This window comes from Dysidea avara, chromosome 5, assembly GCF_963678975.1.
Source record: "Dysidea avara chromosome 5, odDysAvar1.4, whole genome shotgun sequence".
Lineage (NCBI taxonomy): Eukaryota > Metazoa > Porifera > Demospongiae > Dictyoceratida > Dysideidae > Dysidea > Dysidea avara.
This window is the reverse complement of record NC_089276.1, coordinates 35,187,338-35,213,030: the sequence shown is the minus strand read 5'-3', so window position 1 is coordinate 35,213,030 and position 25,693 is coordinate 35,187,338. Positions and strand designations below refer to the sequence as shown.

The 25,693-nt window shown below is 39.1% G+C and overlaps 2 protein-coding genes and 1 long non-coding RNA gene across 3 annotated transcripts; all 3 read left to right on the top strand.

Annotated features, from left to right (window-relative positions):
- Positions 1-8,123: 8,123 nt before the first annotated feature.
- LOC136256315 (uncharacterized) lies at positions 8,124-24,892 on the top strand. Its single transcript, XR_010701431.1, has 7 exons — positions 8,124-8,501; positions 9,285-9,554; positions 21,142-21,205; positions 21,249-21,389; positions 21,439-21,513; positions 21,564-21,643; positions 24,476-24,892. It is a non-coding gene; the product is annotated as an uncharacterized lncRNA (long non-coding RNA).
- On the top strand, positions 13,394-16,747 carry LOC136256312 (uncharacterized). The gene is made up of 2 exons (XM_066049242.1): positions 13,394-15,720; positions 16,190-16,747. Exons 1-2 carry the CDS (start codon positions 13,408-13,410, stop codon positions 16,616-16,618), a joined length of 2,742 nt encoding a protein of 913 aa, XP_065905314.1. The 5' UTR covers positions 13,394-13,407; the 3' UTR covers positions 16,619-16,747.
- On the top strand, positions 16,609-21,134 carry LOC136256313 (ATP-dependent DNA helicase PIF1-like). The gene has a single exon (XM_066049243.1). It carries the CDS (start codon positions 16,691-16,693, stop codon positions 18,323-18,325), a length of 1,635 nt encoding a protein of 544 aa, XP_065905315.1. The 5' UTR covers positions 16,609-16,690; the 3' UTR covers positions 18,326-21,134.
- Positions 24,893-25,693: the final 801 nt, after the last annotated feature.

The following is a 25,693-nucleotide window of genomic DNA, read 5'->3' as shown; positions in this document are numbered from 1 at the left end:
GGGGAAATCCCTTCTACTGAGGGAACAACACAGGTGACCCCCTTGAAATGGCTATGTACGCGTTGGCAGTGGTTCTCTTGATTAGACGTCTCCAAATGGCTGTCCCTGGTGCTTCTCAAGCTTGGTTTGCAGATGATGCTACTGCAGTTGGATCACTGTCGACACTTTCAACCTGGTGGCAAGACTGGCAACATCTTTCATCAGTTGGACCAGACTATGGCTACTTTACGAATGCTACCAAGACAGTTCTGATTGTGAAGCCAGAACATCTCTCTTCTGCACAGACCATGTTCGCCATTACAAATACAAGGATTACTGCACGTGGTCAGCAACATCTTGGTGCTGCCCTGGGTTCAAGGGAGTTTACTGAAGAGTACGTCACAACCAAGATTGAGTCTTGGACTGCAGAAGTTTCTGCTTTAGCAAAGATTGCTAGTAGTAGGCCACATGCTGCTTATTGTGCATTCACCCATGGGTTGATTGGTCGCTGGGTCTACCTGATGAGAACTATTCCTGGTATTAGCTCCTTTTTTCAGCCATTGGAAGATGCTATCCACTTGCAGCTTCTTCCCTCACTCAGTGGATGTCCTGCAGGTTCCACTACTGAACGTACCTTGTTTTCTCTTCCCTGTCGTTTTGGTGGCTTGGGTGTGGTTAATCCCACTACCATTTGTGGTGATTCACAGTTTGCTGCTTCTCAACAGACTACTGCTCCATTGAAATAACTAATCATTAAACAGTCTATTTGTGCTCATCCTCCTGATACTCGATCCATCAAGGCTCAGGTCCATCAGAGCAGGCGTATGGCAATTAAGGAACACGCCCTGGAGATTAAGAACAGTCTCTCTACACAACTTCAAAGAATTGTTGATTTAAATAGTGAACCTGGAGCCTCTTCATGGTTGTTAGCCCTGCCACTACAAGATCAAGGTTTCCATCTTACTAAAACAGGAGTTCTGGGATGCACTCCACCTGCGTTATGGTTGGAATTTACTGAATACTCCTAGTCACTGTGTTTGTGGTGCCAATTTTTCTACTAATCATGCCATGATATGTCAACATGGTGGCTTAACATTCGTATCACATAACGATTTACGTGATATCACAGCTGAGTTACTGTCTAAGGTTTGTAATGACGTTGCCATCGAGCCACCTCTTCAATCTCTCAGTGGAGAAGTGATTACTCCTCAGTCTGCCAACCAACAAGATGATGCCAGAGCTGATATTCATGCTTGTGGATTTTGGGGGCGGCGGCAAAGTGCCTTTTTTGATATAAGGGTGTTTCATTCAAATGCACAGAGCTACCACAATGCTTCTATTCCATCTGTATATAGACGTTATGAGCAACAGAAGAAGAGGGAATATGGTGACGGTGGAGTTGGCAACTTTCACTCCTTTAGTTTTTCAACAACTGGGGGTATGGGCAAGGAAGCAGTCACTTTTTATCGCCGTTTAGCTGATTTACTATCCAAACGCAACACCATGACCTACAGCAACATTCTTGCGTGGCTTTGTTGCTTGTTATCATTTTCTCTTTTAAGATCTGCAACTATGTGCATCCGGGGAAGCCATTCCATCTCTTACAGATCATCTGATGCTTCCCCAGAACTGGGCCTTGTTAGTGGCCCCAGGAACTTTTAAAATGTCCCCATTATTGTTTGTATCAGTTGTGTCCAGTACACATGCCTTTTGTGCTGGGGGTGGAGGCGGGAATAAAAAAAGTGTCCAAAACGTGCTTGGTTTTTCCATTAAGCATAATCTCAGCAGTCTGAGACTCTCCCTATGATGCCATCACAGCATAAAACACACCCACACTGGCCCAGACCACGCCTGAATGAACAATTAACACAAATCTTTACAAAAGGAGCACACCGCATGGTTCATATTCAGTGATTCCATGGGTGCTTCCGCGATTTGAATGTCGATCACGTGAGTGCCTATTTCATGCATTGGATTGCTCTATGCGTTTACTAGGCGAGATAGCCGTATTGTTAGGTGTTTATAAGCTTTGTATCCTTGCCGTTGGAGACTGTCTCACTGATGTATCAACGATTCTGGCATTTGCAGGCCTGCCAACCTGGAAAGTAAAAAAATCTTGAGATTTCTGTACCTTTATTGTAGTATTGCAGTGTGTAGTTAAAAAAAACTGGTAGATGCTATGCTGAGACCAACCAAAAAAAAAAAAAAAAAAAAAAAGGTCTCGACTTTTTAAACTTGAAATCCGTGACATTCGCGCTACAAACCGTGAGATTCTATCCAACGAAGGTTAGTGAAACCGTGAGAGTTAGCAGGCCTCAAAAACCGTGAGATTCGATCTGCTGCCCTTGAGCAGGGTAGTGAAACCGTGAGACTCACGGTAAACCCGTGAGAGTTGGCAGGCCTGTATTTGTTTGCAAAAATCGCATCATTTTGGCCGAATTTCAGCATATAGATGGCTCAGCCAGATGGCTAACAAGCTTCAATTATAACCATACTCCGCATACAGGTACTTTACCTAGTACTGTTCATTGCTGACCCACAGCGCAGTTGCTGCTCTGCTTGTCCTGTGCTCCAGAGCAAGAAACATTTTGTCTGTCGCCAAAAAGCTGCACAGATCGTGCTGCCACCGGAAACCGACCAATAAAATCAAACCACCAATACTTTGAGCGGTTGATGATAGACTACTTGAACGATGTTGAGAGTGAATATCGTGGCATACGAAGAACCCTACGAACTGCTGGAACGAAAAATCACGTGATTTTAAGACATTTGTATCGTTTTCTACCAGAAGAAAGTGACTGAAACTTGGTTGCCACGCTGGTGTTATTTTACACTTAGCCTAACACATGAAAATAGTTAGGTAGTTGATTGGAGGATATCGATTTGCGGACCCTAGTAAAAAGTTGATAATCTAGTAACCGCATTGTTTGGGGTGTGAATGTACTGTTGTTGGTATGTAAAGGGATTTCCCGGGACTTTTGCTAGACATTAGTTTTTGTGTATGTCTACAAGCCAAGCTACGAGCTTTAAAATATCATGGAGGAGACAATGGTGAAGTCATACGACCCTCTAGCCTACTATGTCAACAATGTAGAGGATCTAGACCCAGAGATACGCCAAGCACACAACGAAAAAGATGTTTCAAAAATTGCTGAGCTGACTTCAAGAAAGGAAGGCAACTTTGATGTCTACATCTGTGTCAACAGGCATGCCCACGCCTTTGTGCTCTGTGCTCCCATAGGGGACCTTGATGGCCCATTTGCTGACGTGCTTTCAACGGATGTTAACCTGATCCCAGGCCTAACCTTGTGCTGGAAGTTTGAAGTTTGCTACGAGAATATCGAGCTGAAATTGTACAAAATCAAGAAAGATTTTGAGCTTTTCAAGGAGATTGAAAGGCAGATAAAGTATTCCTACCATATTGGTCGCTACAAGAACACCTCCCCCAATGCCCTCCAGTTTGCAGCCCTCAGGGCCGCCCCCCATCGATACAACGTGCTTTTAAACGACTGCGTTGAGTTTGCCAAAGAATTCTGCATTTGTTTGCTCAGCTACTGCAGCAACTACAAAACATTGGAGCCTGATGTGACTAGTAGAATCCGTGAAGCCTCTGCGACTGGACTGAGTATTGAGCGTTTATCTAGAAATGTCTACTCATCTGGTCTCCTTGGTAACTCGTTTCTCGTGGGCATGGACATAAGTGCTTTGACGAAACGACTTGGACCGAGAGGCATGATTGCTTTGGGATTGGTGATCTTGCTGATGCTGTTCGTATACCCGATATTCGTCGCACTTACCATCGTCTACCTCTTCAAATGATCACACTATACTGTTTCATTAGACACTGCTGCATTGTAGTTCATTTAGCTACTAGTTGTTTGTTTGTTTGTTTTTGTCTGCTTTACCAGTGATGACCGTAACCGTGATTCCTTCATCCCATTTTATATTCTAATTATGTTTGATTGCTGATGAAATGCCACTTATAATTGCAAAATTGTCATTATATTATCCAGCTCCATGAATACCTTATGATGATGTAATTTTCTCCCACCCTCTGCAGGCTGGTACTACACAGGTTAGGTGACAATCTGCAGTCCATTGTTTAGGAGCATTTTCTGTACACTGAGTAACTATTGTCTATAGTGAGTGTATATTAATTTGTGTCATTACTATATTTTGCGGAATTAGCTATAATACAATAAGGCCCGGAAAAGTTGATTGTTGGTTTCCCGTTTCCGCCCACATGCCTTAATAGAAGTGCCACAAAGTTTTCATTATATGGCTATTCACCACATGGATTTTCAAACATTCACAATAATTTCATATATTATTGTAATAGTGAGTTTATTATAGTGTATTCTTCAAGGTTTTAGCCATAGTGAATAATGACCTTCTGCCTGCATAATATTTTGAAACTCTTGAAATGGGAAACTACCAATCAACTTTGCCATCTTGGCTTCTCCTTATTGCACTCTTCCATCATGCACATAAGGGGTTCTCGCTCCTCCTCTGGTCATCCCTTTAAGGTTCATGTTCCAGCATCAGTTGACCTAGCACTAGGGGAGGGGCATCTTGGGCTGTTTAAGCCCATTTCCTTTTTTTCTATTCTGTGTTCTGTAAGTTCTGTTTCAGTAGCTCTGTAGGTGTACGGATAGCCTAAACAACTTATTTTATAGAACATCTTAGTGTAGAGTAGAGTGTGGTGGTGGATGGGAATGCCAACTAGGACCAGTTCTTCTTCCTTCAAAAAAAAAATCTATTTTGCCTGGCTTAATCTATATCACCCAACAGGGTTTTAATGCTAATGTACATGTTACATACACATATAAGTGCCTAGTTTAAGTTATAATAATGATAAGTGCTAAGTTACAATAAGTGCTAGGTTACAGTAAGTACCGCGAGCCTAAGTTACAATAAGGCCACTCCAAATAAATTCTCTGTTTCCCATCCACCGCTGGCATCTGGTTACTGTCAGCTCTAAATTATTCCATTATTCTGTATCCTTCCATTATTATCCAGTTATTCTTGCATACTGACAGACCTACCTTGGCTCACGTGTCAGCAGTTCGGTACAGACTTCACATTTGGCTATTTTCGCAACTTAAAAAAGAAAGAACAAGCTTAAGCATGCTTTTATGCAGCTTTTTATGGTTTTCCAATTGCCATGCAGGCAAATAATGGCTTGAAAAGCTGCCAATACTATAATGAAATGGAAATGGACCGCCCACCCACATGCAAATATGCCTGAGTCCAGGACAGGAAAGGCATGCAGAGAATTTATTTGGAGTGGCCTAAGTGCCAGCTAAGTTACAATTTTAAACTAGGAGTTGTTAATCATTTAAATGTTTCAAGATCAATGTTAGATAGATTAGGGATACATATTGGGGAATAGTTCTGGGTAGGAATGAATAGAGATAAGTGTTTACTGAAGACTGTACATCAGTGATTAAATTTCTGATCATGCATGATGCGTTTGAGTAGCAATTTAATTTAATCCCTATTTAAAAATTGTTTGCATGATTCTTGCATGATTTAGTTGTAAGATTAATGCATTTTACTTGCATCAGTGAAAACGATAATTGCACTGTAGCCTAAGGCAAAGATCTTGGAATTTTCTTGTTAGTCGACGGTTCATAAGCAGACATTATCAGGTGTGATCATGGCAGTCTTCTTGGAATCTTAATCTAAACCAATTAATGCACACACGCATAGCTCTACATATTATTCAGAAGACAATATTAATTAGTGTTATTCTACAAGACACAATAATATTTGTAATATTCAGTTATTAGCATCATACCCAACCCGAAGTAGGGCTGAAACGATTATTTTGCCAAATATTCGACTATTTGGTTGGCACGACATTATTCAATTCATTAACATGCTATTTGAATACTCTTTAGCATAATAGTAAGTAGGATGGACTGTGATATTGTGAACAAAGTGCCATAATATTCATGCTGAAAAATTCCATTTTAGTGATAGTAGCTAATAATATAGCTTTCAGGCTTACCAAAAACTGATTACTAACAATTTATTCAAACAATGCAACATGCATTATGATCAGGGCCGCCCAGAGAAATTAAGGGGCCCAGGGCAAAGAGTTAAAGTGGGGCCCTTGACCCAAGTTGTAAGGTGAAGACCAAAAAAAAAAAGGGGTCACAACCTGCTGGAAATGACAATAACTACCCATCACCAACCATATCTCCTTATCTATAAGCTTGCTATACTGCTCCTCTGAAGAATACTGTGACTGCTCTATTAGAGTATTTAGATCTGACTGCTCTATTAGAGTATATCGTTTTTTTAAACAGGTATTCAGGGGGCCCTTCATGGGGCCTCCTGGGGCCCCTTTCAGGCTGGGGCCCGGGGCAAAATGCCCCAGTTGCCCCCCCTGTGGGCGGCCCTGATTATGATATCTTTGAATACTGGTCAGGGAGAAATTGCTGTAAAAATGATTGGCTTATGACTTGTCACATGGTTGATGTACCATGCAATAGAGAAACTGCTTAAAGTAACAGTTTTGAGTTACGTATTTGGTTTCTGGAAAGCTTCAGGTTAGTGCTAAAGCAATTAACAATGTTTACCATTCAAATAGTTGTGAACACGACAACTGATTATTCAAGTTGATTATTCTTTAAGCATGAATAAATACTGATATCTTTGTTGGGAAGTAAGGTAAAGGAGTTTGGTGTTACAAGGATCTCCATTAATTTTAGTTCAGTAATAGCATTATAGTAGTATACTGTATAGGATTATAACAACAGAAAAGCATAACAGCAGATACTGCACAACATAGTAATACAGAGCTACCAAGATAAAACGGTTCGAACATGATCAAATTATTTGTTTATGATGAGTCAGTCGGGAATCAGTATCATGTTGAACATGAGTAAGAATCTTCTTCTGTATACATAGATGAACACTTGGATACTGCAGATTCAAGCTGGCATGAATTGCATTGAGCACAAAGATGGCTGGAGAGGTAAAACTTCTGAACTCTTAACAAGCTAAGGTGTACACACAAAATTATCTGACTTCAGGTGTAGAATCATCAGCTGCAAAAATTATACTAATCAATAGCTACTCAAACACTGTAATGCATACAGGTAAATTTAGGGAGAGTTGGAGATGAAATACTGTTGGAAGGCAGCCAGACTTATAGAGTGTATTCACGTGACATCACAAATGCGGCATTTATTTGAGACGTGTGGATAAAGCCCCAATGGTGCAATAGAAAATAATTGTGTCTTCGTTCTTTCTAACAGACCTTGTACAGGAGCAGCTAATTCGTGATTATGTGGTAACCACCTATGGATGGGTAACAACATACTAGAAACATGAACTCGTAGCTGGTCTACTTTCTGATGTAGCAGTGGGACGCTTCATCTTTTGTAGCGACTTGGCAGGCTTCAAGGTCATTTTTTCAGAAACTATACTGATTACACTCATATCCTTGTAGTACTTTATTCTCCATTGATAGGCGACTACCAAACTGGCATTGAGTGACTGTTCAGTGCATTTGTGATGGTGAAGATGCACGGAAAATTGTTTCGTTTTGGCCCATAGTTTGTTTACACCAGGGGTAGAGAGAAAACCAATTCGTGGCAGTATGGCAACGGTCTATTAATGGATAATGACATGCTAGAAGCACAATGGAGTAGCTGGTCTGCTTTTTGAAATATTTACCACAATACTCACCATATCGTGACGTGCGTGGGCGAGCAGATGGGGCGTTCTATTGCAATATCAGAAAGTAGACCAGCTACGAGGTTGTACTTCTAGTATGCTATTACCCATCTATTGGTGATTACCACATAGCCACGAATTGGCTGCTGCTGTTCCAGGTCTGGTGGAAAGAACAAAAACATGATATTTTTGTATTGTAGCATTGGGCTTCTTACCACATGTATTTTAAGCGCCTCGTCTGTAATTTCTTCGTGAATACGCTCTACAGCACGTCGAGTCAGGTTTGATTTAAAATACTGAAATCTAATTGAAGTTTGGGGTTGTTTTTGGCTTTGTGACTTACATTATCCTTGCCTAACTTAGCTAGCACAACAGAATTACAAAGATCCTTATAGATAGTATACAATTACAAGGATTCCTAAATAATGCGCACTACAATGAATTATATCGGTACCTCCAGTTTTTCTGCTCTTTGATAAGTCTCCATTTTGTCGTCTTAGAACTGTGATAATACGTCGATTGATGCTCGGTTGCCATGATCGGTTTATAACACACACAGAAACAGCTCTAATTAGAATCGATCACGTGATAATACTACAACTTCAGGAGGCAAGTCGTGACTCGAGTCGTGAAGATGTTTTAGGTGTGTGATGAATCCTGATGAACAAAAACGAAGGTGAAGTGGAAGGCACAACAGGATCCGAGACCTACTAGTGACAGTTCTGGCGATCATCGAACTGAATATCGCTGTAAAAAGAAGTACAGGAGAAGAACCTCGAGAAGAACACTTTATAAGGCAAGAAGACGATTGAAACGCTACTTCCAGAAAAATCGTAAGTGCATATGTTCTGATACTGATGACGGTTTCTCGGTTTTTCATCTCTTTGACAACTGTATTGTTCGCCATGTTTATGTATTAACCGCAGTGATATAGTGGCTTGTTCACCTGTAGTTTTAGGCTATATAGTAAGCTTGTAAGTGTTTAGTTACAAGCAGGATCACTTCCTTTTTTCGTATACAAGTTGAGCCTGACAAGCAGACCAAACAAAGCAAAGTTTGTGGATAGCACACAATTATTGCTAACTGATCGTGCAGTTTGTACTATGAGCATGATGATCTATGACCTCAGGAACTTCCCTGGATGCAGAAAAAGCTAATGGACAATCTATGAGTTGAATTCCAAGTTAGAGGGCAGCCTGGCCTGTCCTGCTAAACGTTAGCTTGCAGCAAGCATTTACCAGTGGAGACATCATTATGCGTAGCTTCTTAGAGTCATATCTATTCTTTACTGTATATAGGTTCATTCTGTTATAATGGAGTATCACTGCTGGTAGCAGTAGGTCATTTGTGGTACTTGAACTAGAAGTATTTTGGGCACTGGTTGCATGGTTTATCCTAACTATTTCATTGAAATCTAGAAATTTTTTTTGGTGCAAGTTTCTTGGTTTTAGTAAAACCTTTTAAGAAAGTATCCAAGCTTGCTGCAATGTCACATCTGACTGAGGATCTACTCCTGGTTTTATTCTTTTTCATACACAAAAGAGCATGCATTAGTTGTGTGTGTGATGGAACTTCATCATTGTGTCATTTATTAACTGAAGTTATTATTGGTATAGGTCTCATAATACTCTTGACTAGAAGAATGGAAACATTGGGAAAAGGCAATGAAGGTAATTGTATAGAAGGAAGAAATTGAACACTGCTGCTGCTGGAAGGAATAGAATCAAAGCAAAAGATGTGTGTATATTGCCTTTGACTATTAATTTTGATCTCTTACTTACAAAAGAATTGTGTCTTGCTACCATCAAAGAAGAGAGAAGCCTCCTCTTAATAAACATTGTGTTAGTCAACAAGAGATATTTTGATTAGGAGTGGGACTTTGTGAGGTGATGAAATAGTGTAACCAGAAGTGTTGTGATGTCAAAAATTATTAGTAGTCATCAGAAGATAGCACGAATGTAAAATTCTATTTGAATCAGCAGAAGTTATCTTTCGCCATTTATTGCTGCTGTTGTTGCAAATAGATTGCTATTTATTGTTGCCATAGTTGTATTGTTGCTATGTATACATGGCCATCGCTTCTGTACATAGTCTGATATTGTATAGTGTCCTGTACTCTTATTGCAAGTCATGCATGATTTTGTGAAGATCATTTAATAGATGATTTTGAGATTATCATGCATGTTTTAGGTATGATCCTGCAATGATTATCATGTGAAGATCTTGGTTCCATTTCCTGACATGAATCTTTACAGGGATATTGGGAAAATCTTGACATTTTTTTCGCAAGATCTTGATATAAATTTTTAATACGGTAATGATGGCAAATAGCGATTTGGGTAATAAGTGATTAATTATTATGTCCGATTAGGATGCGTACTTGCTTTCTACGTTCGTGAAGAGATGGCCAGTTAGTCGTTTCTGTGATACTGTCATGGTAGCTAGTGTCTGTTTTAAGGCTTATTTTAATAAGACAAAAATTGATGATAGTCAGTCACACTCTGTTGACACCATTATACATGATTATAACAATGTAGCTATGGTAGATAGCCTGTACTTTGATATGAAATAGCTAGTTAATTACATAAGCACACAAAACAAGGAAAAAAGGTGGGGTCTAATCGGCAGAACGGAATCAGGGGCTAAACGACGGATGTCTTAAATCAAGGTGTGTATATTGCCCTACGACTTTATTAGCAGTACCTCCAGGTGATCAAACTTATCACACAGCAGATACGGATTGATTGTGGGTTTAGTTTCCATTAGTAACGAAATATCAATTGTGGGATTTGTTGTCTTGGTTCCGGGAATGGATCTGTAAGAGATTTTGTTGTTTCTGCTGATCAATTTGACATGATGTTTACTACCAGTCAGTCTTAATCGAATCATTAATGATGTTTCCACAAAGAAAGTAGAAAGAAACTAGTGACAGAAGGCCAATTCACTTGGAGATTTATAGTGCTGTGTGTAGGAGCCGTTTTAAAAAGAATATTTAGAAAGACACAAGAGGCTATACAACATACCTTTTCTGTGATAGTCATGATATCAAATTTTTATTGTAGTGAAATTCAGTATTGAGTTGAAAGAACCTTTCTGTTACTGACACCATAGTATTTCAAACTAAAGATTTGTTTTGGAAGTCTTGGACTGCATATAGTCCAGTAGCTAGAGACCCACCTATTATGCTCATATTTTTACCCATTGTGCTGCGCTGTACTGTTCAAAATTTTTATCTATTATGCTCAAGCTTTATGCCTCATTTCCCATGTTTAGCTAATAAATTTGCAGTTTTGGGCACGTAATAAGTGGCTGAAGCACATCTTTGCTCTTCAAAAGTGTATGTGACAGAAAAGGTCGATATACTCTAATAGAACAGTCAGCTGCCTACTTGTTTTATTAGAGTTATTGACTGTTCTATTAGAGTATATCGATCTTTTTCTGTAATGTGTAGTTTGACATCAAGGATTTGTAGTATGGCTGAAATATTCTTCCTATTATGCTCAATGCTTTCAGGCACCTATTATGCTCATAATTATGCCAGCATAATCGGTGGGTCCCTACCAGTAGCTACTTTTATCAAGACTAACAAAATTTTTCATAACCCTGAGGTTAATGTTGGTTGCTTCTCCCAGTCTCCTCATGCAACGTACAGGAGAATGCTGTGTAATATGTATAGCTATGTAATTCAGTTATTCCTGCTTTTACCAGGACGAAAATTTCACTGACTAAATATTCACAATGATCCGAATGATCTGTTGTTTAAATTTAGGCATAGTTGTCTTTAACCATGCGGTATTGTTCGTATATTTCTGATAGTAGGAGTTAATAGTGTGCAATAATTAGGTTTATTGGTGCATTTTGTAGACTAAAGGGCAATATCATGTAGCTTGTGAGTTCTAACTACAATAGAGAAACAAGAAAGGTACTTATTGCTGTCTACCTGCCTTGTGGTTGTCATATTTCATTCTGGCGATCGATCGTGCTTTAGCAGGTCATGTTGTTTGAGACTGTTTGTTGTTATTGTTGTCGTCATTGTTGTTGTGTCATCTCATTTTGGCGATCGTGCTTTAGCTGGTCATGTTGTTTGAAGTTGACTGTTCAATGACGATGACAACAATAACAGTCTCAAACAACATGACCTGCTAAAGCACAATCGCCAGAATGAGATGACAATAACAACAATTTCAACAGCAAAACAGTCTCAAATGACATGACCAGCTAAAGCACGATTGCCAGAATGAGATGATAGCATGTTGTCGTCATTGTTGTTGTGTCATCTCATTCTGGCAATTGTGCTTTAGCTGATCATGTCGTTTGAGACTGTTGTCACTGTGTCATGTCTCATTCTGGTGATCATGTTGTAACAGGTCATGTCGTTTCAGATGATATGGTATTTTGTCATACTTTCTTCACTTATTGGCACCATAAAGTGTGTAGTGATTTGTATTTAATTGGGGCGAGCCTGAGCGAGCCCCACACTAGCGAGTCGCCCACGTAACTTTCGTCTCAGCGACCATGCCCAAAAAACTACAGAAGAAATCGGAAAGAGACCCTGAAATAAACGGACTTACCGTGAAATAAACGGCGTAAATCACAGCACTTCCATATATGTTCGTCTCATCGACCATGCCACGGAGAAATATACGATGTAGATTACAGCACTTCCATATATGTTCGTCTCATCGACCATGTCACGGAGAAATATACGACGTAGATTACAGCACTTCCATATATGTTCGTCTCATCGACCATGCCACGGAGAAATATACTACGTAGATTACAGCACTTCCATATATGTTCGTCTCATCGGCCATGTCACGGAGAAATATACGACGTAGATTACAGCACTTCCATATATGTTCGTCTCGTCGACCATGTCACGGAGAAATATACGAAGTAGATTACAGCACTTCCATATATGTTCGTCTCATCGACCATGTCACGGAGAAATATACGAAGTAGATTACAGCACTTCCATATATGTTCGTCTCATCGACCATGTCACGGAGAAATATACGACGTAGATTACAGCGTATGAAACACGTGTGTCAGCGCGTGAATATGAAAATCAACTAAGGTTGGCTAAATAAATGAATGCAGAAGAACGGCTTAGAAGAAGGAGACAACTGTACAGATTGAGAAGGGACCGAGAAACACCAGAAGAAGCTGAAGAAAGACGAAGGAGAAACAGAGAATACTCCAGAACAAGATATGCTCGGCAAAGGGACACAATCTTGCAACAGAGAAGGCAGAATTAGTATGTAAAATAATGAATCAGTCACACAACAATAACATTGATTTATCTACATAATAATTTTGTTTGCTTGCTTATGGTTTACGTTGTGTTATCAGATTTGTATATGTACCATGCTAACATTGATTTTATTTGTTTTGATAGTGCTTCGAATCTCGGTACAGACACAAATCCTGATGTAAACATCAACGGATCACAAGATGCCGAATTGCCAGCATACAATGACCCTGCTGTTATTTCTAAGATTGCGGAATTTCATGCTGAATTAGCTTCATTGGATCCAGTCAGATGTTCAACCTGTTATGAGAAGTTCCCAACCATTTCAGTAAATGACGCACGCACATGTACGCGTTGTCACAATGATAACCATATACCAAAGCTGTTTTCTACCGCTAATAATTTGGACCCTGGATCAGTTCCACCGGAACTTACTGTAAGTAATAACGTACCTTGTTAATCAATGGCCTTTTAACCTTTATCTGTTTATGCAGGGATTGTCAGAAGTTGAACAAATGCTAATTTCCCCAGTGATACCACTAATGTCCATTTATCGTTTGCCGCATGGACAGTATGGGTATAGTGGCCATGTCATAAATTTGCCCCAGGATGTTCCCTCGTTTGTTATGCAATTACCACGTCTACCATCAAATTTGGATATTGTTATTGTTAGGAAAGAAGGCTCTCATAGCCATCATGACTTCTGTGTACGTAGATCGAAGGTACTGACTGCCTTACAATGGTTGATAACAAATAATATATACTTCAGTGATATTACAATCAATTACGAAAATCTGTTAACTTTACCTGAAAATGATCATCTAACAAATATACCTACTATATCTGTGTCTTCTGATCCTACTGATGCTGATTTGCCAACAGGCCCAATACAAGACCAGTGTGACCCAGATGTATGTAGGACTTTTGTTCCAATTATTCCTGAGACCAATACTGAGCAACAGAATATCAGTAATTCATTGCAGTCAACTACAGTAACATGGCCAGCCAGAGGACAAAATCCCTTAAATGAATTTCAATGTGAAGGTTACATCACCCGTGCTTTTCCTGTTCTTTTTCCTACTGGTAAAGCTGAGTTTTTAGCACCACGTTTAAACTCTGTTACTATAGGAGCATATTTTAAGCATCTAATGTTATATCATGATGGCAGATTTGCGAAACATTGCAGATTTAGGTATTTTGCTTTAAACACTGAGATGAGGTGGCGTGCTCTTCAATCTGGACAAGTCTATGTTAGACACAATCCTGAAGATGGGCAGTTAACACTAGAAGATCTGCAAAGTATGATGGCTAATGAAGGAGAAAATTTTTCAAACCGAGTATTACGTTATGCTGCTAGCCTTAGAGGAACTAGGCAGTACTGGATGCAACAGAGAACTCGCCTCATAGCCATGGTTGATACACTTGGTTTACCAACAATTTTTTTTACTCACAGTGCAGCTGATTTACACTGGCCTGAATTGTCGCATCTCTATGGTGAACAAAATGTTAGACAGAGTGGTGCTTTGATAGAAAACCCCGCCTTGGCAGATTGGTTTTTTTATCATCGATTTCAAAAGTTTATTGAAGTTTATTATAGTGGTATTCTTGGTGCTTACGATTTTTGGTATCGCTTTGAATGGCAACACCGAGGTAGCCCACATGTGCATGGTGTCGCATGGCTTCGTAATGCTCCGAATGTTGAACAAAGTTTGGAAGATGGTAATACATCTAGACGTCAACTAATCAACTTTATTGATTCTTTGGTTTGTACACACAACCCAGCTGTGCTACCAGATGGTAGCAACTTGGATAATGCACCTAATGCATCAATTAATCCACATGTATGCAGTCGTCCTTACTCTGATATAGGGGACTATAATGCTGACCTAATTGAGCTTGTATCTACTTGTCAACGGCACACCAGATGTTCTACCAGTTACTGCTTGCGAACCAAACAAGGCCAACAACAGTGTAGATTTGGATACCCAAAGCCATTACAAGGAGATACTACAATTGTACATGTTGATGGAGTATGTGAGCTACTAACTAAGCGAAATGATCCGTTAGTCAATAGCTATAACCCAATACAACTTTCAGCGTGGAGAGCCAATGTTGATATGCAATACCTTATTTCCAAAGAAAAGGTGGTTGAGTATTGTGCAAAGTATGCAACCAAATGTGAACCACGTTCTGAACCGATGCGACAAACGTTTCACACTATAGTCAATAGCCTTAAAGAAGGTAACAGTTCTGTTACTGCTGTACAAAAGTTGCTTATTAATACCATTGGTGAACGTGATTACTCTGCACAAGAAACTTGCCATCTCCTATTACAGCTTCCTATGTTTAAAGCATCCAGAGACTTTGTTGTATTAAGCCTTGATGGCTCTCATTTAGTCCAAAACGTACAGGATGGACAGATATCAACAGCTCCTTCAATTCTGGACCACTATATCCACCGACCCATTACATTTGATGAACTAAATCTGCTAACTTTTGCCAAAACATATATCATGCCAAAAGACCCATCTACTGAACCTCGTTGCAGAAGAAAAGATGTCATTGTGATTATAAGGCCTTATTGTTCTCCAGATTCAAATGGACCAAATTTTGAGCAATATTGTCAACAAAAACTGATGCTTTATGTCAAATTTAGGCAATTGTCTGACCTTTTAAAGGATAGCAGTACATTTACAGAGGCATATCAACAGTTTTTATTGTCAGCTGATGTGCCACCTTCCCTTGAAGAAGATATCCGTAGAATTGAAGCAGAGTGCCATACTGAAGAGGAAGAACAAGAGGTATTGTTTATACGTATCAAGTGCTGCACTATTGCATTCCTGTAATGTTTGTGTTAGTGTGCATGTAGAGGGTTTTCAGGGTAAGCACTTTGAAAGGATGTGCATATTAAACCAAGGCAATGACACTTACCTTTGGGATTATTGACACAACATCGTGTTAAATCGCCACTAGCAACAGTGTGTTTATGCTGGTATACACCATTCAACACTCCCCCTTTGTACTAATATTATGCACTCTTGCTTTATGTTTCCATGTCAAAATAACATTATATGAAGCTTGTATAATAACAGACTGTTAGAGAATACTCCTATAAACTCCTAAAAGCCAATAAGTCAACTAGTGATGCAATAAGGTACATTCACTCTATGTCCTTAATTCTTTGATGTACACCATTTAAGACTTTTAAAAGTTCAACACACTCTCATAGTTTATGTACTGTTGCAATTATTCATATTGCATGTTATATAGATCCAGTTGAACCAAACCGAAAATCAGCCTGTTAGAGAAGTTCAGGAATGGATGTATATTTGTCAACATGGTCAAGACTTACAGCCCTCAACCGATCCAACTGATGATATTGACTGGACATGTTCATCACGTCTTTACACAAATTTGCACGAAGTTCCATCCTTTATTTCCACCCATAGACAGTCACCTCTTCATGTAAGCAATACTTTCAATGTAGATCCAAATTTGCTTCAAGGTAAGCAGTTGTTAGTCTATAACACAGTAAAACGGCACTTTGAATCAAATGATACCTCTCCCCTTCACATGATTGTATCTGGTACTGCAGGAACTGGTAAATCATATATTATAAATTGTTTAAAACTCCTTTTACAATCTAAGCTGCGAGTCGCAGCACCTACTGGTGTGGCAGCATACAATATTGAGGGATAAACTTTACATTCTCTTTTTAACTTACCTACCAAGGGAGAGTTTAAAGATTTACACAGTCAACAACTGCATCTTATGCAGCAGTCATTCTCAGAAGTGAGGTACATTGTAATTGATGAAATGTCCATGGTGGGCAGGAAATTATTTGGTCAAGTCGACAAGCGTCTACGACAGACTTTCCCTCAACAATCACAATACATGCTTGGTGGCTGTTCATGTATCTTATTTGGAGATTTTGGTCAGTTATCTCCAGTTATGGATTTGCCATTATACACCACCATACCTCGGAATGACTTATCAGATTTAGGCAGTACAACTTACCACTGCTTTAGCAAAGCTGTTGTTCTAGACCAAATTATGCGACAGCATGGTGATAACCCTGAACAAGTTTTATTCAAAAATATTCTTCTTCGGCTACGAAATGCTAAAACATCTTTGCATGACTGGGAAGAATTGATGAAACGCATTCCCTCAAAAGTGCACGATTTGTCATCATTTCACTGTGCCCTGCATCTTTTTCCAACTGTTCAGGCTGTAGCAGAATATAACTTGATGAAGTTGAGAGATATTAATCGACCTGTTGCTGCTATTAAAGCAATACACAGTGGCCCTAATGCTCACAGAGCATCAACAGATGATGCAGGTGGTTTGGATCCCATCATTCATATAGCCACCACTGCTCGTGTTATGCTCATTGCCAATTTATGGATTGAGGCAGGTTTAGTCAATGGAGCACTTGGCACTATAGTTTCAATTTGTTATCAAACTGGTGCCCCTCCAGATTTACCTTTAGCAGTGATGGTAAAATTTGACAACTATTCTGGCCCTACTCTTCATGATAACACTGTTCCAATTGTTCCTTTACGACGTACTTGGTCGTCTGGTGGTACCCAATGTTCACGGTTGCAACTGCCATTAAAGCTGGCATGGGCTATCACAGTCCATAAAGCTCAAGGCCTCACTTTAGACAAGGTTGTAATAGATATAGGAAAACGAGAATTTTCTGCAGGATTATCATTTGTTGCTTGCTCTAGAGTAAGGCATTTGAGCAATCTATTATTTATTTCACCAGTTTCTTTTAATCGATTTGCTAACATTGCTAACAGTGCACGATTACAAGAAAGGCTTGATGAAGATAGCCGCCTGCAATCTCTGCAACAATTTAGTGATAATGAAGACCTTTCAATGTATCCTACATCACAAGATGACATTGCAATTTCTTCAACAACTGTTCCATCAACACCTGAACGTGAGATGTACACCTTATCACATCAGCAACTACCAATATGTTCTATGGTTGCTACTAGATCACCATCACCTCATGACATGACACCATCACCACCAACACCATACAGTATGACACCATCACCTCATAATATGACACCATCACCACCACTGTACAGTATGACACCATCGCCTAATGATATGACACCATCGCCTAATAATATGACACCATCGCCTAATGATATGACACCATCACCACCGTACAGTATGACACCATCACCACCAATGTACTGTATGACTCCATCACCTCACAATGTGACACTATCACCAGAGAGTAAAACACGGCTGTCATTTCATGATGTACCATTATTGCATCAAAATATGACGCCATCACCAAATGAGGTGACACCATCACCAGCTTCATTGCAAACACCATCACCACCACCAGAAGATAATACACTACTGTTATTTCACAATGTGACTTGATCGCCACACAGTATGACACCCATCGCCACCTCTATCACTCTATACCCTTGATATGCCACTGTCACCACCTTGATTTAGTGTTGTTCACAATGACACACCTACATAATTTTTTTGTGCTTCCATGTTCTTAGTTTTAATTGTTCACACCATTCTATTTTTAGTAATGAATATATCAGAATCAGGTGACAACCCTGTGTATACTAGCTATAGCTATATTGTATCATTGTTACCATCACACTGATCTGTATATAACTAGGGACTAAAGAAGGCAGTAGAACCAATCAACTTAGTATACACTTCTATAAGTACTAAAATTATACGGCACAATCAAAGTTGAATTTAATGCAACTAGCTACACTGTAGCTATAGCTATGCAAATTAATACAATATTATGACAACTATAAACAGGTCACGTAAACCATATACAATGACGCATATAGCTGTTATTGTTTGGGGTAGTGTAAAGTCTATAGCTATCTCTCTAGGATTGACTAAGTTATCATCCTCTCCATCAGTTGAAAAAGTTTCATAGTTTTCATCTTCTACATCACTTAGAAAATCATATTCTTCGCCGCTATCATCATAGTCTTCGTCATCACGTGCCACTGCCGCGTGACCTCGACCTCGATCTGCACCATAGGTAGGTTCTATGTCTAAGTTATACTCGTCTTCCCATAAAACGCTGCTATTATCTGCAGGATATACCATTCCAAAAGCATGTTGGGAGCCGGCTCTTTGCTGGTATTCAACACGAACAATGAAATTAGCGGTATCCATTCAGTTCACCGGCCGGGCCTAGATAGCTATCAACACTGGACTGATGAACATGTCAGAAAGAAAGCACGAATAAATATATAGACCAAGATTTCACAATTGTGTATAGCTATCAACACCTATAACAAGACGGTAAGGTCACCTAAGCTCCAATCAACGCCTGCATCACAAAAGCTAACCAAGCCTCAGATCATAATAATAAATGCCATGCATGCACCCATAGCTACATCAATTAGTAAAGTATCAATTCAAAATATTATTGAAAACATGTATACAATCATGATTTTGTAGTGCTAAGAAGTTAATATGATCACACCGAGAAAAACAAATTATTCAATAGTACATACAGACGTGATCACTTCCTTTGTAGAAATTGTATAACATAGCTTTGGAGCTGACAATATCTGATCTTCTATTTTGTCACAATGGCTGGCTTCTTTCCCACATTGTGCAACTTCATCAAGCACATCACTAAACATGGTCAACTGGCGCTCATTTCCTTTCTCATCCTCCAATAATACACGAGCAATACTCGCTTTAGCACACCTTGCCAATTTCATTTTTGAATTGCATTTGGCACACTCCACTACAGCTTTACCAACATCACCAATTTTTGAATTACAGTTTCTGCAACTTGAATATGATTCAATATTCATCACTACCGCTATGTCTCCTTTCACCACTGTTGAACAAGGTTCTTCAGCAACATCGTCATCTACCACCTCACCAATATCTTCAACCTTGGTTATATTACACATTTCCCCAAGCGACAAATACTTATGTGCATTAAATGACCGCACTGTGACATTTACAAATTTGTAGCTTAGTCCTTCCTCCAAACTACTCACATGTTGCTCCCATGCCACACCTCTACAGACAGCTGTCGAATCTGCTATATTGACCTCTTGTTTTACATATTTACTGCCAGTCTTCCCCTTCAACTCTTGTGGTAAAGAACAAGACACTACTTTCCCAACTACATTGATCCGTTGGTGTTCACGCAAAGTCTGTAAATCATCAATTACCACGTAGTTAACTGCATCACCGCCAGATCCCCCAGTTGCATCGTCACTGAGCTTAAACTTTTTAGGTGAACTGACTATTGCAGATTTACTCCCAGCAACTATTTCCAAATCATCACCTCCAAACTTCGGCCGCTTCACAGTACAACGAGTAATAGCTACACCACGCCTGACCTTCCCTGCTTCTTCGATCTCATTTCGAAGCTTTGGCTCGAAAGAGACCACTCGCGCACTCTTTACACCATCACTAAGTTTCGCTTCAAAGTATGATCTTTGAGTATTTCGACTCACTTTTACAGGCGAAACGGCACCAACGAACACTCCATGAACAGTTGCAGAGTTGGATTCTTCCATACTTGAAACGTCCATTTCTTCTGCGATTTGAACTGCCATAACTATTTAGTACTGATGGTACATCAACGTTCAAAATGTGCGAAAGATTTTTGATTATTGCAAACTAGCGCATGCGCATTCCCATGCACACTAATAATTATTATTCCAAGTATCTATTATAGCTATAGTTACTAGCTATTTGTGTGTTTTGATAGCCTATGGCTAACTAGGTACTTCATACTACACCTGACTATACTAATACCTAATATCCAAGGTACTATTATACCTTTGTGTAGATGGTGTAGATGATCATTTCTTATAAATTGACCACTGTACAATCATGTCTATAACATTAAAGGGATTTATAGTCCCTCTTATTTATAGCCAAAAAAAATCTGCTGAGTTCACCATCCAGTTGAACACTGCATGACAATCAGTAGCTGGCTACCTAGAGAATTGCAATAGCTATAATGCAGTTAATATTGCATGCATATATTATACCACTTACAAACAGTAGCAAGATCTCATTTGAGCTATCTCTGTTTCATCACATCGTGCTACCACGTTCACTTGAATATACACTCATCATCAACTACCTATTGCTGCTATGCATACTCCCATTAAATATGTTCAGGCTCGCCCCACGATGCTGTTTGCATCTGTCTAGTTTATTTGTGGTTGTTACAGGATTGTGATTGTTGGATTTGGCCACATAGGACTGTCCTTGTCTTGAGTCTACTGTCATCATAATGTAAGTGCAAAATGTATATATTGTATTCTAATTTTTGTCACAGGGGTGTGATAACTGGATTGTTGAAAAGGAGACTTTTCACTGTTGTACAACTTTGATTATCTTGGTAGCATGGAGTGGTTTTGATTGTTGAAATAAGAGAGTTTTCACTATTGTACATCTTCCATCATCTTGGCAGCATGGAGTGAGTATGAACTGTATTTTGTATTCTATTTTAATAGTCATTGTTACAGGCGGGTGATAACTTTTGGTCATTGAATTAAGAATCTTTCACTGTCATACATCTTCAGTCATCTCGGCAGCATGGAGTGAGTATGATCTATATTTTCACATTCTGTTTTAATAGTGGTTGTTACAGGAGGGAAACAACTTTTGATCATTAAAATAAGAGGCTTTTCACTGTCATGTATACATCTTCCATCATCTTGGCAGCATGGAGTGAGTATGAATTATATTTTTGTTTTCTAGTGGTTTTTACTATTCGAATATTCTTTGTTCACAACTACCAAATATTCAAGTATTCTTTCTCATCATTGGTATAGATGAGATATCAATAATCCTGTTGTCCAAAATGTCTCTTTAATACAATTATGTAGGATCATGAATTTCTATGTACTCTATGCTCTGATATTATATATTTCCTTTGGAACAAATATTCGAATACCCAAAATATTCAAATAATAGAATATTCATTTGAGCCCTTCGTTTGAGTGGTTGTGAGCCATTCCCTTTATCAGGAATATAGTGTACTGTTGAAGTTTGTAGATATGCACAAGCCGCACCCATTTATAGTAAATGAGTTTTGCTGTTTATGTACCAAGTCGAAGCTCACTGATAGTTACCTATATACACTGTACTGTAGTTATTGGGGCGAGCCTGAGCGAGCCCCACACTAGCGAGTCGCCTACGTAACTTTCATCTCAGCGACCATGCCCAAAAAACTACAGAAGAAATCGGAAAGAGACCCTGAAATAAACGGACTTAGCGTGAAATAAACGACGTAAATCACAGCACTTCCATATATGTTCGTCTCATCGACCATGCCATGGAGAAATATACGACGTAGATTACAGCACTTCCATATATGTTCGTCTCATCGACCATGCCACGGAGAAATATACGACGTAGATTACAGCACTTCCATATATGTTTGTCTCATCGACCATGTCACGGAGAAATATACGACGTAGATTACAGCACTTCCATATATGTTCGTCTCATCGGCCATGTCACCGAGAAATATACGACGTAGATTACAGCACTTCCATATATGTTCGTCTCATCGACCATGTCACGGAGAAATATACGATGTAGATTACAGCACTTCCATATATGTTCGTCTCATCGACCATGTCACGGAGAAATATGCGAAGTAGATTACAGCACTTCCATATATGTTCGTCTCATCTACCATGTCACGGAGAAATATACGACGTAGATTACAGCGTATGAAACACGTGTATCAGGGCGTGAATATGAAAATCACCTAAGGTTGGCTAAATGAATGCAGAAGAACGGCTTAGAAGAAGGAGACAGCTGTACAGATTGAGAAGGGACCGAGAAACACCAGAAGAAGCTGAAGAAATACGAAGGAGAAACACAGAATACTCCAGAACAAGATATGCTCGGCAAAGGGACACAATCTTGCAGCAGAGAAGGCAGAATTAGTATGTAAAATAATGAATCAGTCACACAACAATAACATTGATTTATCTACATAATAATTTTGTTTGCTTGCTTATGCTTTACGTTGTGTTATCAGATTTGTATATGACCACTATTGCTGCTATGCATACTCCCATTAAATATGTTCAGGCTCGCCCCACGATGCTGTTTGCATCTGTCTAGTTGTATAGCTACCTGCTTAAATACACTAGTGAAGTGCCTGAAATGTAGCTCTTGGTACATTCCTCAGCTTTTATTAGTCCACTCAGCAGTAGTTACTTGGTTCCAAATACTGGTATATACTATCATACAGTACAATAGTACTGTATAGTAGGGACCACAAAAGAGTAGGCGTGGCCCACGAAATAACATTACCCAAAAAACAGCCTTGATTTTCCCTGACGACAATGAGGCAGTATTGGTTAGGTAAAACTAAGTCCAAAACAAGCTTTCAGATCGACCTGGAACGTTTTCAAAAAGTTGCTTCGGAATTAAAAAAACAAAACTGACTGATTCCTTCAGACAAGCATAACTTAATAACGGCTACGGACTTGATTTTTTCACTGTTCGACGTTGCTTCCACCCAACAGGTGCCTTTTGGCATACCGCAGTATGTATAGTGCATTCTTCATGGACTTACAATGTCCTCCTTTGTGTCCCATTCATCTTTACTGACACTGAAAAGTGTCGATTTGGTGATAGCACATGATGGCTTCCCTTCGTAGCAGATATTGTCTGTATTTTTCATAGTGGCTATTTTGATTGCAGAGGTGCTTTTTGAACAGTTCTTGATTCATACTGCTGTCTAACAGGGTGAACATAGCCAACAAAAAAGTGTAATGGATACTTCACTTTTCAAACGATAATTGGTAGCTGGGGTGCGTGGCACCATTTCTTTCTTTTGGTATGCGTGGATTACAGAGGTGCTTTTTGAACAGTTTTTGATTTGAAATGCTGTGTAACAGGTTGAACATAGCTGACAACGAATCGTGATGGATACTTGATAACTGGGGCGTGTGGTGCCATTTCAGATGTGATATGCGTGGGTTCACCAGTCATAATAATTATTTACAAAAAAAGTTAACAAAAAAGCACACAGAAAAATTTGGAATTTTCAACTAGAGTAAGGACCGTAGCTCATCGATAAAAAGTACTGAAACAAGCTGGAGTAGTGCATGATATTAAATCACAGTAAAACAATAAGAATATCTTGAGCACAGTAGGGATATAACACTTCTTATTGTTTTACTGTGTTTTAATATCATGCACTACTCCAGCTTGTTTCAGTACTTTTTATCGATGAGCTATGGTCCCTACTCTAGTTGAAAATTCCAAATTTTTCTGTGTACTTGTAGCAGTAGACACCCAGCTTAATTGAAACTTGTAGATATATGGTATGGTCATCCACTGATACACCTGAACTATATTTGGGATCTACTTTACATGGTCACTATAATGAGGTAGTCTTATTAATGAGGTCATGTAGTGTACCTTAGCTATGTTTGGGACCTGCTAAATAATTAATGTGGTGGGTGCTAAATGAGATTAACTAAATTCATATTTAGTGTAAGAACTTGTATGCAATTTATCAATCTCTCCTTGCAGGATATGATAGGGATGGCACTACCTAAGATAGGAGTTTACAATGAACTAGACAATACTCAACAAGTGGTTGCCATTATTGATGAAGACATGTGCATCAACTGTGTTAAATGTTACATGACCTGTAATGACTCCAGATACCAGTCAATCATGTTTGACCCGTTAACTCACCTGCCCCATGTGACGGAGGATTGTACCGGATGTACGCTGTGCCTCAGTGTGTGTCCAATCATTGACTGCATCAAGATGGTACCGAGAACAACCCCATACTTGCCAAGGAGAGGGATACCACTAGGAGTAACACCAGTTATCTCATGAACTAGTGTGTCAATTTGGTTGTGTTTGTATAGAGTTTATATTATTATTATTTATTTCATTTTAAGTTATATGCATGAAACTTTATGAATTTTAGTCTGGCAATTGTGAGTCTATTCAACTTCTCTTTGTTTCATCATAAAGGAAATGTTACTCCTTTATATGAAATTTCAACACCATTGAAATGACACCGTGGACTTACAATACCCAGAATTCCTGTTTGCAAATATTTAATCTTTCAATTAAGGCCACTTGATATTCTACTGTGTACCTCGTGATTATGTGGGGATCTGTTGTATGTGGTTCTGTAGTACCATTACAGGGTTGCCGAATTTTAGAGACTTCAATTGAAGTGCAAGCTGTAGTGCATTCTGTGGACATTCAGCTGTTACTATAGCTAAGAAGCTCACATCTTGTAACTATCTGTAGGTAAACCTTCCAATCCTCTGTAGGTAAACCTTCCAATCCTCCTCAAAACATTAAATTTCTTGGTGCTATTCTTCACTTGGTTTAGCAAAAGAAGTATGTGGTTTTAAAATGCTACTGGTACTGCTTAATAGTAGTAGTAAGAGTTAATAATTGAGAGGAGAATGTCCAACACAATACAGAGCCTCTACAAATAATTCAGTGTGATTCAAAGAGATTTCTCTGTAAAATTCTGTGATTTGTAGTATATTCTATATGTGAAGATTGTTTTAATCATCGCATTTCTTTGTTCTTCCCATGTGCAATCATCACATTTCCTTTTTCTGGCAGTGTGCACTTGTTAACACGTCTGAGAGAATCCCTTTGAATCACATTGAATCATAATTAAATTTTGTAGAGGTTCTGTTAGACACTCTCCACTATTATCAACTCTTGGTAGTAGTTTATAGCAAATAAAGATAAATTGTGGCATGTGTATTG

What these genes read in the sequence shown, in the direction of transcription:
- LOC136256312 (XM_066049242.1), top strand. Translation starts at nt 13,408, where the DNA reads ATGCAGGGATTGTCAGAAGTTGAACAAATGCTAATTTCCCCAGTGATA. An exon ending in CTGAAGAGGAAGAACAAGAG is followed by an intron (nt 15,721 to 16,189) that starts GTATTGTTTATA and finishes CATGTTATATAG; the next exon opens with ATCCAGTTGAACCAAACCGA.
- LOC136256313 (XM_066049243.1), top strand. Translation starts at nt 16,691, where the DNA reads ATGCAGCAGTCATTCTCAGAAGTGAGGTACATTGTAATTGATGAAATG.